At 39.2% G+C, this 15,171-nt stretch overlaps 2 protein-coding genes across 2 annotated transcripts; one reads left to right on the plus strand and one right to left on the minus strand.

Annotated features, from left to right (window-relative positions):
- Positions 1 to 6,144: 6,144 nt before the first annotated feature.
- LOC118748875 lies at positions 6,145 to 7,731 on the minus strand. Its single transcript, XM_036483595.1, has 3 exons — positions 7,418 to 7,731; positions 6,338 to 7,352; positions 6,145 to 6,186 (listed from the first exon to the last, which is right to left on the minus strand). Exons 1-2 carry the CDS (start codon positions 7,491 to 7,493, stop codon positions 6,349 to 6,351), a joined length of 1,080 nt encoding a protein of 359 aa, XP_036339488.1. The 5' UTR covers positions 7,494 to 7,731; the 3' UTR covers positions 6,145 to 6,186; positions 6,338 to 6,348.
- Positions 7,732 to 8,036: 305 nt separating this feature from the next.
- Positions 8,037 to 11,888, plus strand: LOC118748876 (inosine-5'-monophosphate dehydrogenase). The gene is given in 7 exon segments (XM_036483596.1): positions 8,037 to 8,130; positions 8,204 to 8,721; positions 8,802 to 8,952; positions 9,573 to 9,644; positions 9,646 to 10,225; positions 10,296 to 10,836; positions 10,915 to 11,888. Coding segments are annotated over 6 exon segments (1,608 nt in total). The 5' UTR covers positions 8,037 to 8,130; positions 8,204 to 8,563; the 3' UTR covers positions 11,021 to 11,888.
- The last annotated feature ends 3,283 nt before the right edge of the window (positions 11,889 to 15,171 follow it).

Consider the following 15,171-nt stretch of genomic DNA (forward strand, 5'->3'; position numbering starts at 1 on the left):
CCAAAATTTTTTTTTAAAGGTGTTAAATTTTTAATAGATACGGTTATTAAAGTTTACACTTTATAACTCACGCTCAATCGAATTTTAAATTCTACAAAAATAAGTAGAAGTGCTGATTGCTTACTACATTAAGGCTTTTTACTACCAATAGTTATTATCTAATATATATATATATATGTTGTAAAAAGTGAGTTTTTACCAGAAAAACAGGCACTTAGACCAAAGTGCACAGTGTATTTATTTTGCTACGCAAATGTAGTCTATCAATTTTACAACTCTCGTACGCATTAGTTGATTAGCACTTGTATCTAACAATTAATGTTGTACAACATGTGTTTCTCCCCCTCACCAACCAACAACGGTGTACCCGCTCTTCGTACTCACCCAACAGTTTTAACCGAACTTTTCCTTTTCAGCAATAAACTTTAGCGGTCTAGCCCAGCTGTCGGTTTGTCTATCTGTCTATCTGTCTATGTCTGTATGTTTGTTCGTTTGCCTGTTTTAATTAACTTTCCAACACATCAGCCTCAGCTCTGCCTACACTCCTCCTGCTGTTGGTCGGTTGGTCGTTTCGGTTGGTTTTAGTACAAGCAAAACGTAAAATAAAATAAAATGTGCACACTTACATACATATCTACATTTAGTGCTTTCCCCCCCATTTCCCCGAAGGCCGCTCACCCAGCACTTAACCACTTTTGCCAATTAGTGAAAATTCTAAAAATGTTTCTTCATTAGCAAAAATTTCGACCTACACTTTTGCCAGCGACTCTTCTTCTATCCTATTACACTAACATCATCTTAATTAAAATCCTGGCACAAGCATTTTGTCTGCCATTAAAATGTTGCCGCACGCACAGCCACACGAATGCACATTTAAACAAACGTACATACTTACAGAGTTGTAGTAAAGTATTTGTGTGTGTGCACATTTATCTGCCTGTGGGTATGTTTGACAGTGTGCACTTACATTTAGTTACAAACTCGCCACCTATGTAAGTGGCAAGCCAACCAGCCCAACTTTGCAGCTTGCAGCTCCCTCAGCGGCCCACTGTTACTTGGAATAACAACAATTAGTAAGCGCATATGTACATCCATAGATATGTATGTAGGTTTGTATGGATTGTATGTCCATATATCTAAGGATGGCGACAACAATAACAAGATTCAGTGCCTCGTTACAGCCACACACACCAGCTGCATCCCCAGCGTTTTTTTTCTTTTCATTTCATTTCTCATCGCCACAAAAGGCGGCTTTTAATTGCTTAATTGGAATTGTGTGCTAATTTGTGTGCTCGACTCCAAGGCACTTGCTAGTCCGTATGTATAGTAGGGCACATCCCTTGACTTCTGCTGCCGCCCTCACTTCCTCTCCACGCACAGCAAGGCCCACAACAAAACTGGCGACTGACTGGCTGGCTGGCATGCGGTAGGTCTAACTGCTGCGGTTCTTGCATGTTTGACGTTCGCTGTATAGTATCCACATCGCGCCATTTCATTCTAGCGCTGCAATCCAGGCCAACCTCTGTCCGTTTGGGGCACGGCCAACGAGCTCAAACTCGCCTATCGCGAAAAAATTACCAGCGCGCGCTGGGGATGTCGACGCCATGCCTTGTCAGCCTATTGCCGTGTTTGCTATCGCTGTTGTGACACCACTCTACATTTGGCGGGTCGAAAGGTTGGAAGGCACGGCTGTTTGTTGTACACCTACGCTAATTAGCGGTTTTGTGGCGTTTTCACGAGTGACAGCGCAAACAGTTTTGTATGGGGAGCGAGCTCAGTTTGAAAGCCAATTAAATGGAGTTTCGCAAGCATTCGAGGTGGGGTTGAGACCCACCTATGGTGAATGGAGGTGAGGGCGCAGCTGGTTAGATAAATCAGCTGTGAATGTAAAGGTTGTGGGTTCAACGCGAATATTTTGGATACCAAACTTGAGAGAGATTTGGAAGTAGATCGTGAAATACATTTCTAATACGAAATAATATAGTTACAGAATCTTGGCCCCAACGTTCAGTTAGTCTAGACTTAATTTAATTAATTGGCCAACGCCATATATTTTTGTCCAGGAATTTTTTGACCTGGCTTATAGACGGCAAAGTGGCAATCAGCTGAAAAAGAAAATACAAAAAACCAAATATTTTCGCTTCTGGCTAAGTTGACGTGTTGAATAATCATTGACGATTTCTTACGTAAGTTAAGTCTAGACTAACGGAGCCCTAAATGTTTTGGGCGAGTATGTATTTGACTTTTCTGATAGTTTTGGATATTTCTTTCTCATCATTTTTAATACATATATATGCATGCATGTATTTACCTTAGTATTTAGCTACATATCTGTACATATATATGTACATATGTTTGTATGGATGTATGTATATTCTTTGTATAAATTCATTAGCTTCAATCTCAAGAGAATTAGCTTAGCACCTCCCCCTTATTGACGGTTATCAGCTTTGTGGTTTTTATGGGTGTTTATTAGTAACCAACCGAAACCGATATTTAAATCGAAACCCGAATTTCGCACATAGACATACAATAGAAGTAATTTCTTACGTACGACCAACAAAAGCGGGAAGTCAAGCTGAATAATAATTTTTTATAAACTTTATTTCTCTCATATATCGAACATGACTCGCTACTCGCTAGATATTGGTATGAAACCAAAGGCAATGCCTTCAAATGGTTCCTCTCAAATACACCTTCCTCCGCGCGGGCATACAGCACAGAGATAATCTATTTCGAGCAGGGACTGTGGCTGTTTGCTTTTTTTTTCGAAATTTTCAGTAAAAGATAAAAGTTCGCTTTTTTCGGTCAAAGAAAAAAGTTAAAATTGTTTTGCTCTTTTATCTGACCGTAACCGTTTAAGTTAAAAACGTTTTATAAAAGTCGGATTTTAAATTCTATATTCGACCGAAAAAACAAAAGTCAAATTTTTATTTTTAATTTTGACCGGAAAAATAAAGCTTAAAATTTTACTGTAATTGAAAAAATATCAAATAACGGTTAGATGCTAACTTTTTTGAAAAAAGTCCAAAAAATTAAAATGATAAAGGATTAATATTCCTTTTCGGCTGACTTTTTGAATTGAATTTTCGAAAATAACTATTATCTTCGATCCCTGGTCTCGAGACTAACTGAAACTCGAGACTTGACTGAAAAACGCACTATCTCAGCTGCCGTTTCAAAAACGACCTATCTCAGCACATTTTCAATGTGATTTCAGCTGAGGGCATTCTTCAACCAAATTCTTAGAAGGGGTATTTTCAATAAAATTCTGAAATGCGGCGTTCTTGAAAAGTTTTCTGAGATAAAGCGTTTTCGAACTGGCTGCCGAGATAGGTCGAGCTTCCACTCAGGTGACGATATACCTATGATCGATGATTAATTTCTTCTAAGCCAATGTCTCGTCCTTTTCGCAAAGAAAAGAGAGAGAATTTACCCGAAGCAAGGCATGTGTTTCGTAAAAACCGACTAAAATCCCTTGCTGTGGGTATACCGAATGGAAATGCCGTGTCTCGCGACATGTACGCTCCACCCACCAAGCTTGGCAATTAGGAAGAAAACTCCAACCCCTATGGCGATGACGCAACGCGTGGATGCAAATACTTCAGGTGGTACCCGCTACTGTGGAAACTTACTCGTAGAGGCATGGACTTTAAAGATCCCAACCATCACTAAAGTCTCCAGTGCCAATAACCAGAATCGCATCCTGGACGAAGGCGGTGAGGTAATACCAATTTACTCTTCTTCAGAGTCCCAAACGGAACAATCGTTGCAAAGGGTGTGCGTTGGAAAGCAGCTCGATGTCAACGATCCACTACATAGTATCTGTGAGGGACCGCTTTTATTCCGTAGGTCTACTTTTTAACCGACTTCAAAAAAAGAAGGAGGTTATGAATTCATCGGAATATTTTTTTTATGCATGTTACTGCATAATTTTGGACCACGTTAACCATTTCTACAATTATTTTTTTAACGGAAAAGTGGTAACTCAGAGCTGGTCCCATACTAATTTGGTTTAGACGTGGTCATTGAATCACGAAGAAATTAACGGTTATCTTAAATTTGTGTATGAGAATTGAAGTCACTTCTTTTAATGTGCCTTGTGAATAAAACTTAAGCGATTGCATTTTCTTAAAATTTCAGACCTTTTACTTAAATTTATTTGATTAAATCGAGTTAAAGGTATGAACTTAAAAAAACCGGTAATTGCTTAGTTTTTATTCATAAGGTCCAATATTTCCAGAGTTTTGATATGCAGAGTTTAGTAAGACCTGATTCAAACTTAAGCCATAAATACAAAATATATGGCCAAATATTGGATTTTCCATGATATTAAACCCTTAATATTTTTCGTATTACTCGTTAACCGAAACTCAATATTCGTCCGGACACTAATAACAGGTAAATATAATCCCTGTAGGGTAGTTGAAACTAGTGAAGCAAATTTCATAACTTTCAAAGGATTGAAGCCGCTCCAAGCTATATTTTCTTGGAAAATTATGATATACACAAACACCTTGGACTTGAAAACAATTGATATAAGAAAACGAGTGTGGAGAGGTATATCGATTATGTATGTATGTAGCTACTTTTTCTAATGCTTATATCCGAATTCTCGATTTCCTCCGATTATAGCAAAGGACTTCGCGGATAGACAGATAGTCCGTTATTTGTGAAATCGTCTGCCTACTCCTACTTGAAGTCTCCGAATGTTTGTTAACAACGTGAAGACGCATAATACAATTTGGGACGGAAATTCGACAAAGAACTTAGCAAATATATATGTACATATGTATGTGAGCGCCATTTTCCCTAGCTTTTATCCCAGTCAAGACACGCTCGTTCCAGATTATTGAGGCTGCAAGTCGTTTTGCCTACAACTACTGAAGCTACTACTTTCCTACCAGGAACTTTCGTTCTTCCCAGGATAGAAAGAGATAGAAATTGTTAAACTTGTGACTAATTAAAATCTTATACGCCGTTTATGCGTTATCGTCAAAGTGACGACGACACCTCCTCCACAAGAGTGCACACAATTTAATGGACTCGCCTCATTGATGCGTAGATATAACAAAAGCAACAAAAACAAGGCTAAGCTGCTGCATAACAGGTAGGTAGGTGAAAACAAAAACAAATAAAACCAACACGTGTCCACAGCCACCTGTGAAAGAGCAAAGCATCAACAACAATAAAAATAAGCAAGAAATAAACAAGAGTAGAATGCAAAGTAGCAAATTTGCCCAAGTACATGTCGTAACAGCTGACTGGCTGGCCAAGCACAATTCCACCACCAACAAGCACTACTATCAGCAGCCACTCAACAAAAAACAGCTACAAACGCTTCCACATACAAACATATTACGCAAATGGCAGGCGGTCGTTTTCTTTGAAAATTTTACTGCTGTTTGCTGTGAGCATTCTTTCCCCGCCTTGCTTGCTCACCACCCATCCAACCAATTTAATTTGTTCATGCCGCTTTGTCCACCCCAGCATTGCAGGCAGCTTTTATGAAGAGTGTATGTATGTATGTACATACAAATGTAAACAATCATGGACTCGTCAATTAAATACTCAGGCCATCTACTTTACCATCAATCGCTTGCTGTTTGTTGTTAGCCTCCCTGCCGGGGCCGGCCATTGAAGGTTGGTTGAAACGAAAATAGCGGAACGGCCAAGCCGACGACGTACGTACACACCCAAGGTCGGCATCCACCACGCCCTAGATACGCCTCAAATTCATCAAATGTAATAGGAGCGCAGAAAATTACGCAGACCCCCGCCAACGCAGGCAGGAGATTCGCGAGAGCGAGAGCACAGATGAAGCAGCAATTGTAGAGCTGCTGCCTGTAAATGGGCAGGGTTGGGCATGTGAGGAGCGAAAGAACCCTAAAGCAAAGTTGTAATTTCGTAGAGGCTGCACGATACGACGACGACGCCTCCTGTTTGCACTAATGCTGTCTATTTGTATTTCTTTTTTTTTGTACAGAATTTGTTGTTACAAAGGTGTATATTGCTGTTATCGCTTATGCGATTAGCTTACAATTGGGGGTTGTGCCTAAATGGTATCACACAATAAAGTGCTCGACGGCCGGCTGATTGCAATATACCTACACGCCTTTATAGAAATTAACTATACCCACTTTGTATGTACATCTATACGCATACATCATTTATTTCCATTTAATAGTTGCGTTCCAGATGCTTCACGATTTGCAGGTTTTTACAGGAAGTCATTCCAGGTGACCATCTCCCATAAGGTTTATTAATGGAGAAAACAGCTGTTCCTGCAAATCGTGAACTTCGTGAATATCGTGAAGCATCTGGAACGCAACTAATATACACATCTGTTTAATCGTCGCTGTCACGCCGTGCATCCGCATGCTTTTCACGCTCCCTTGCCGTATCTTTTTTTCCGCTGCTTGCGCTTTTTGTCTTCTTTTGTTCTTCACTGCCACCGGCGGGCAGTCCATCAGACCACTTGCCGCGCGGTATATCAGAGTACGAACTGGGATCCATGGGATCTGCTGGCTCAGCATCGCTACGTCCTCGGTGCCTGCGACTGCTGCTATGCTCTCGTTCCTTGTCACGGTCACGCCGTTGCTTAGATAGCGTGCGATCCAAATCACGCGATTTTTGTTTTCGTTGTGGTTGTGTTGCTGCGCTTGCTGTCGCCGTACTCTCCTGTAAACTAGGGAAATCTTGCTTCGGCACCGCCGGCGAACGTGCCCGCATTGATGAGTTTATTATTTCATCTATTTCGCGTTGATGTCGCGCTAATTCGGTTTCTTGTGCATCATCGCTTTCATCGGGCTGCTGTTCACCATCACTACCTCCGCCACCTTCACCGCCAGCTGCTTCCTCCAATTGTCGACGAAAAACGGCAGCGCTCTTTGTGACCTGAGATTTCGGATGCGTAGGTGGTAGCCATGAAACTAAGTTTTCGGTCACACTGTAAAAGTAGTAACAACCACAACCGGGATCATAACGATCAGCCCAACCTTTGGGCAATGGATATTTGCGGCGCAATCGTTTGTAGCGACGCATATACTCGCGACTTGGTTCAGATTTGCCATCACCCCAGCGATTAACACAAAACAGCGTGCATTTGTGCCAAATGTTGTACTTATTTGGGCAACCACGATGGCCTGTGGTTGAGCTCGCTTCACCCATGCGCTCTTTCATGCGTCCTATCCAGAAATTTTCTTCAACGCGTTTACTGCTCGTTTCGGTATCGTAAAGTGGTGGATATTGATATTCTTCGTGAACAGTAGCACGTGGATCTTCTGTTTCCATTTCATCGTAATCTTCAGCAATGACTTCTTCATTTTCGACTGATGAAACCGGTGGTGGATCTGGGGAGAGATGCAAGGGATAGGAGTGGACTAATGGTTGAAAAACGCATGTAATAATTATTAACCTGCTTCCTTCCTTTTTGATTTTTGTACAAGACCGCGCTGTGCCAAGCGCTGCAGCAATGCTGGAGGTAAACTCATTTTTATGCAAAATAAATGTAATTTCTCGCGGGTCGAAGGTTTATTAGATGAGCTCACATAAGCTTAATTCAAAAATTAGTTTATTATTCTGGAGCAGTCAGCAATAGCAGCAACGAAATTCAATTATACTATATTTTTTCAACCTCTTATTAACAGATTAAATGCATTTATTGCACGACAAATGAAATGAATGGCGAATTGCTTAATTACAGCTGTTCGGCTGTCAAATTGAGTTAAAATGATTTTGACAGCTTGTTGACGGCGCAGTATGTTCAGTGACCTCTAGTAGTTTTGATACCCAGGGTTGTAATAACACCTTGGGAATCATGTCGAAAGGGACACAAATAATTTGTGTGTATCCTATTTTGGTAATTACTAAAGAATTTAATGTAATTTAATATTTAACAGCATGCTTATTTTGTTAAATAACGCCTTTAATAAAATATTTGATAGCTAAATATACACAATTCTTGAAATTTTCAATTTTTTTATTTTACTAAATTTCTTTGTAGGCACTATAAATGCAACCATGCGCAAATGGGGAGCCCACCGAGGGACAGACTTGAGCAACACGTGGGGCCAGCGAAAGTGCTCATTCAGTGTGGAGCTGTTGAGTGAGACGCATTTGAAACGGACGGTGAGGCGTTTATCAAAAAAATGTGCATTTGAAGACTAATTAATTAATTGTAATATTTACAAATTTTTTATAGATTTGTGCTGAATTTTCTATTCTAAGCATTCATATTCTACAAATTTATAGCCAAATATACAGCTGAGGACCACTTTCAGTTGGTAAACAGCTGGAAATTTTCCACCGGCATACAAGGAGCTGCTAGCAATTGCGGCATCAAACGTGTCAAATCTTCAGTGCATTTTGCGCACTTAAATTGACTTACATAGCGTACAGGGGTGTGTGCGCATCGAATGACATACATATTTGCCAAATTTGTCTACCAAAAAGTATTAAGCATTTAAAAGTACAATTACCTGCGCCAAAAGGGTAATTAACTTCAGCAGTTTATTAGTGCCAATCTTTTGCGTTTCACACGCTGCTATAATCAATTATAATAATGGCAACGACAACCACCACCGATGTCAGCACCAACGGCTTTGAAAGTGTGCCGGCAGAGCCGTTAAAGAACGCAGCTGCGGGTGTTAATGGAGATGAACTGCAAGATGGCCTTTCATGTCACGAGCTTTTCGCCAGCAGTGATGGGCTGACTTACAAGTATGTGTATTTGTGGCATATAATTTATTATTTGCGTGCTTTTACAATTGCCAATTAAATGTTTTTACTTTTATATTTAGTGACTTTCTTATCTTGCCTGGCTATATTGATTTCGCCGCTGAGGAGGTTGATCTAAGTTCACCTTTAACAAAAGGTATAACATTGCGTGCACCATTGGTCTCATCGCCTATGGACACTGTAACCGAGTCAGATATGGCTATTGCAATGGCGGTAAGTGTTTATTTTAAATTAATATTGAAAAAAGATAAATGTATACATACATATAAGTATGTAGATAAATAGTAGATAAGTTAATACGACTCTGTGTATGCAAATGTGTATTTTATGTATTGGATAATTTTTTTGGAAATTGCAAATATGTACCTACACATTTCCATAGGTATGTAGGTATTCAACCCAATTAGTTAGGAACTTTACGTGTATATTGTTATTACGATTTCGGAGTGCGATATTTTGGCAAGTTTTCCCTGTTGTTGTTGTTGTAGCGGCTACATTTACATAACACATAATTTGGGTGGGAAAAATGCGAAATACCTTCAACCAGAAAAATTCTCAAAAATAAACGGGGTTTTCAGCAACTTAAAACGTGCACTTTCACAATTTGATGGGCTACAAAACTGCTTAACAAAAAATTTAAAAATTTTTGAAATTTTGGTCAAACTTTGCATACTTTTTTATACTTTTTGTATAGTCAAAACCGTTCAAAATATCGCACTCCTATTATTTTGTGGACAACTGTTTGTATTATGTACGTAAATATATCGAAGACTTTATGGATTTCCCGTTTTTTTTTTATATTTATTTACACCCATATTTTTATCTATTTATAGCTCTGCGGAGGCATTGGCATTATCCATCACAATTGCACACCAGAATATCAAGCAAATGAAGTGCACAAAGTAAAAAAAATATAAGCATGGATTCATCCGTGACCCTTCAGTGATGTCGCCCGAGAATACAGTGGGTGATGTGTTGGAAGCGCGTCGCAAAAATGGCTTTACAGGCTATCCCATTACAGCCAATGGCAAATTGGGCGGCCGCCTGTTGGGCATTGTTACCTCGCGTGACATTGATTTCCGTGAAAATCAGCCAGATATTAAATTGGGCACTATCATGACCACCGAGTTGATCACAGCACCGAATAGTATCACACTACCTATGGCTAATGCTATTTTAGAAAAAAGTAAGAAGGGCAAACTGCCAATTGTAAATGAGAATGGGGAGCTGGTTGCATTAATTGCACGCACTGATTTAAAGAAGGCGCGTTCATATCCGAATGCATCGAAAGATAGCAACAAACAACTGTTAGTGGGCGCTGCTATTGGCACACGTCCGGAAGATAAAGACCGTCTCAAATTGCTAGTCGAAAATGGCGTTGATGTGATTGTATTGGACTCCTCGCAAGGCAATTCCATTTATCAGATTGATATGATCAAGTTTATCAAAAATACTTATACAGAACTGCAAGTGATTGGTGGCAATGGTAAGTCCTTGAATCAATGTAATTATTTATTTTAGATTTTATTAACAATATTACTTTTCCAATCATTCAGTGGTAACCCGCGCTCAAGCGAAAAATCTAATTGACGCCGGTGTTGATGGTTTGCGCGTTGGCATGGGTTCTGGCTCGATTTGCATCACTCAAGAAGTGATGGCTTGCGGCTGTCCACAAGCTACTGCTGTCTACCAAGTTTCTACCTACGCCAAACAGTTTGGTGTACCAGTGATTGCTGATGGCGGTATTCAATCCATAGGACATATCGTTAAAGCTTTATCATTAGGCGCATGTGCTGTCATGATGGGTTCTCTCTTGGCTGGCACTTCCGAAGCACCCGGCGAGTACTTCTTTCATGATGGTGTACGTTTGAAAAAGTACCGCGGTATGGGTTCCTTGGAGGCTATGGAACGCCGTGATGCCAAAGGGGCTGCTATGTCCCGTTACTATCACACTGAAATGGATCGCACAAAGGTGGCACAGGGTGTGAGCGGCAGTATTGTAGACAAGGGTTCAGTGCTGCGTTATTTGCCCTACTTGGAGTGTGGACTGCAGCATAGCTGTCAAGATATAGGCGCGCATACTGTTAGTGAATTGAGGTATATTATTTGTACTTTGATCGCAATCAATGCGAATTTATTGACATTAATTTGTGATATTTTTTGTTACATACGTAGATCTATGATTTACAATGGCAAGCTGCGTTTTATGAAGCGCACACATTCCGCTCAGGTGGAAGGTAATGTGCATGGCCTTTTCTCCTATGAGAAACGACTTTTCTAACAGCCAGCTGTAATAAGTGCTCGTACCGATAAAGCGTTAACGGCGAATTATCGGACACAGGGGCGCAATGGTGGATCGGCGACATATTTACAGCGCAATGGGTCGTTTGGAGGTGGGACGGCGGCAGTGTATAATTCATACAATACAGCAGCGGGCACAGCAACAGCACAGCGAGGTCGGCAGTAATGTAGGCGATATTTATGTAGCGGAGACTATGAGAGCAAGAATAGTTTTCTGAGGAGCGCATTATATTGAATTAATGGCTGCAATACGGATGAAAATCGAACTGCAGTTGCGTTGACAGTGGCAGAAATGTACACAGATGGAAACTAGCTATATTGGCAACTTCAGTTGTGTGGTTGCCGCGGAAATTTTGGTTGCGTTATTTTATTTTATTTTTTTTCAAGTGTCTTCAGTTTACATATGAAGCCATGAGAGCAGAAGTGGCCTCACCAAAATTTTTTTTTTGATTGCTTCCCTATTTAAAATAGTCTCAAATCAGATTAATTTTAAGCAACAGAGCTTCATAACGTACCATCAAATTAAGGAATACTTTAAAATTTATCACATTTGAAACTATTTTAAGAAGTTAAGTACAAGAAAAAAAAATTGTAGGTTAGGCCACTTCTGCTCTCAAGGCCTGATATATACGCTCAAGTTTTGGTTTCTGGTACTTCACAGTTCTATTGCGTTGCTATCCATAATCGACCCATAAGTACCTAAAAACATTATTCTGTCCTAAAGTTAATGTGAAGCTGCTGATGTTCTTGTTGTTGTATGTAACATTTGTAGTTGTTAATTGAAAATAAGTTTATTTAGCAAGTAATGATACGCATAGCTACTTAATCCAAAATTAATTCTTTAAAAAAGTAAAAAAAAAATACGGTACTAGTGCATAATACTAAAACATCAACTAGAATATGTTTTACATACTTATTTAGTACCATTAATTGAATATTTATTTAGTTCTACAGATATTTAGGGTTTTTAAAGTACTTAGAATAAACAATTTGGTTGCAAAAAAATAAAATATAGCAGTTATATCTGCATACTAATTTCAAATTTCATTTTTTTTTCGAAATTGTAATAACTGTTAGGACACATTTTTACTTTAATTGCAAGTATTCTTAATTTTTTTTACGATTTGTTATCAAATAAAATTTGTTTAAAATCTTACATCCCTTTATAAAATAAGTATGCAAAATATTGCGAAACATATTTATATACATATTTTGGAAGATAGTTATCGGAAAGTTTAGCCAAATTAAGCTCTTTAGGCATCGATAAAATTTACATGGCATGCAGCACAATAGTTTTACAGAAAAAAAAAAACAAAATTGTGGTGTTTTAAAATCTTGCAATGTTTCCAGTATGTAATTAAATTCATAGCACATTTGTATTGGCATCAGAATTCAACTTAATATAAAAATGCATATAAACAAAATCTATGGTAAATCTTTGTGACTACAATTCCTTATAAATGTTAGCTGATATGTATGAAGGTTTAAATGTATGTATGTATGAAAATTGAAATGAATAAAGAAATTCACATAAATAAAAAATGTAAATATTATTATTTTTATTCGCAATTGTTTCAAGGGCCCACCGCAAAGTTTTAATTACCTACGTATACTGTATAAGCGAATAACATTAGTATGTGGTTCGTACATAAAAGTGTGCTATGTTAATTTTTCCTATTAAGTTATTAATGTATGTATGTTGAACTTTTTTGCGCATTAAAAGAATTGTATTGTTTTTTTTAAGAAAGCTTGTTTGTAGAAGCTGGTCAATAAACTTGTTGTTCATATTCATACCTGTATATATACATAAATACATATGTGTTATGTATGCTTGTATATACGCTTAAGTATTGTGCTATTGAGAACAGTTAATTGATATTGATTTCTATCATTCAGCTTCAATGAGAAAATTATACATATATTACATACGAAAATTTGTTTGTATATTAGGGTATATCACTCCGCACAACAAAAGAAAACCCCTACTGTTTTTTTTTATCAAGAAAGAAATCCTCCAATAACTAACTCTCAGGGAGTAGCATTTTCCCCAAAAATTTTGGAGAAGGAAATTCGAACATCGAAAGAGCTGTTTGACACTTTTTGACCGCTCCACTCCGCCATTTAAAATAAAAAATCCTCAGGGAATTTTTATTCATGGTAGGAGGAAATGGAAAAGAGAGAAGTTTCTATTCAGAATCGAGCGGAAAATGTTTCAGCTTTATCGCCAACGCCATGTGAATAAATCGTTCCCATAGTTTAACAGGCAAAACCAAAACAAATTGGCAACAGTTGTTTTTGTTTTGCTTTATAATTATTGGGAATATTTGTTCACATAGAATTCGTTATATTTTGAGACTTCCGCTAAAATATTTCAATAAATTTTAAGATCTACGTGAGTTGGCCCAATTTGAAAATACCTTCAAAACACATTTTTTTTTATAAAATTATTTTTTCCAAAAAATCCCCTCGTATGATAGAAGATTTTAAGCTCAGAAGGTCTACTTAAAAATTTACGAAATATTTTGACGGAAGTCTTAAAATATACATGATATATTTTATAATTACGGTGGCAAAATCGCAACTTTTTTGGTGAGACATCCTAATGTATAAGTGTGTTTTTAGGAGGATGAAGCATCGAAAGCCTAACTACGTCACTTTCGGACTTTAACGCTACCGTCACAGTACCGATTCCCGCCAATATTACCTTCCAATTATTTCGTCGACAGCTCTAGGCTCGACGTCCATGTCCCTATCCATACTATAGAAAGTTGGTTCCTAAGTCTGGTATCGTGAGCTTTCGCCTCTATATCAGTCTGCTGGTTTACACACTTTCTTGGCGTTCGCGTCTACGCCTTGCTCGACCGCTGTTTGCGGAGTTGCAATATCACATCGTACCCCGCTGGTTGCGCCTGTTGGACACATCTGAATCTATCCTGCTCAGGTAAGAGCGAAATTAGGCTAGTGTTGTGCGGGTCTCACGACGCAGATGAAGTTCTGTCTGATCAACTTTCGGTGGTTGTTGTCCCTACAACGGCATTCACAGGTCGAGAGTTGGTGTTGTTTGAGACAAACTCCATGCGAATGCCCTTTGTGGCCCATCTATACGCAGTCGGCTCTAGTGATTGTCTTGTGTGCTATGTTGCGCTTCATAGTACTCGCTTCATACATCTCCTGAGCTATGATGAGCGCCGCGACTTCTAAGACCGTTTTGAACGCAGAGCAGGCCCTAAGAGCTCACAAGCGGTACGTGGAGTTAGTACTTCGTGCTAATGAGGTGTGTTTGAATGCGCCACACCAGACTGTAGCACCATAGAGGAGGATACTTAGACTCCAACACCAGCCAGACGGTGTCTTGCCTGCTGCCTTGGTTCACCGGTGTTCGTCATTATTCTAGCCAGAACTACCGTTGCCTTAATATGTATGGATGCACATATGTATGTGGTTTAATAGGGTTGCTCTAACTCCTAACCAGGCTGACCCTGTGCTGGACGGCATTCGAAAACGGAGCGTGTCAAATCATGTAAATTTCGTAGATCGGGTCGAATTCAACAATTCGTTTTGATGGAGATGAAATTCTACTCTTTAATATGACAGAGGGGGTCTACGTTCGGTAAGGACTCGGGGTTTTCTTTATCAAAGACAGTCGTTTCGGTCATCCAGCCCTGTATGAATCGGTTATGGGGTTCATCCTTGCATCAAAATTTGTCAATTAGCGCCCACAGCGTCTGTATCCCACAACTCCCCACGCAAAGTGTGTACCCAACCAAAATCATCCACTGCTCCTAGAAGTGTTGCCAGAGCAACACAGCTTCTCTCGTATTTCATCAGCCCCCCTCACCCTTAAGTTCATCCCACTTCAATCGGCGTAAATTAACCAGCAAGGCATAAACAGAATCATAAGAAAGCTTAGCAAAATCAAAGAAGGCAATCTTACCCGTTCCCCAATTGTCGACCATACATATGTATGTAGCTACCTCAACTTCAGTAAAGATACTTGGAACGGCTTCAAGGGACTTACGGATGTCACCTTGGTCATTCTCCTTAGACAAACATGTGTTCATGTTGGCGAACGCGAGTTCTTCTAAGTGTTAGATTAAGTGGAAATCGAGGAGAGAGTTAGCCAGACAGAAA

This window comes from Rhagoletis pomonella, unplaced genomic scaffold (genome assembly GCF_013731165.1).
Source record: "Rhagoletis pomonella isolate Grant_MI unplaced genomic scaffold, Rhpom_1.0 Rhpom_scaffold_00013, whole genome shotgun sequence".
Classification (NCBI taxonomy): domain Eukaryota; kingdom Metazoa; phylum Arthropoda; class Insecta; order Diptera; family Tephritidae; genus Rhagoletis; species Rhagoletis pomonella.

Excerpts from the sequence above, each read along its gene's own strand:
- LOC118748875 (XM_036483595.1), bottom strand. The coding sequence starts at position 7,493 with ATGAGTTTACCTCCAGCATTGCTGCAGCGCTTGGCACAGCGCGGTCTT. Across the intron at positions 7,353-7,417 it reads ATCAAAAAGGAAGGAAGCAG|ATCCACCACCGGTTTCATCA; the intron begins GTTAATAATTAT and ends ATCTCTCCCCAG.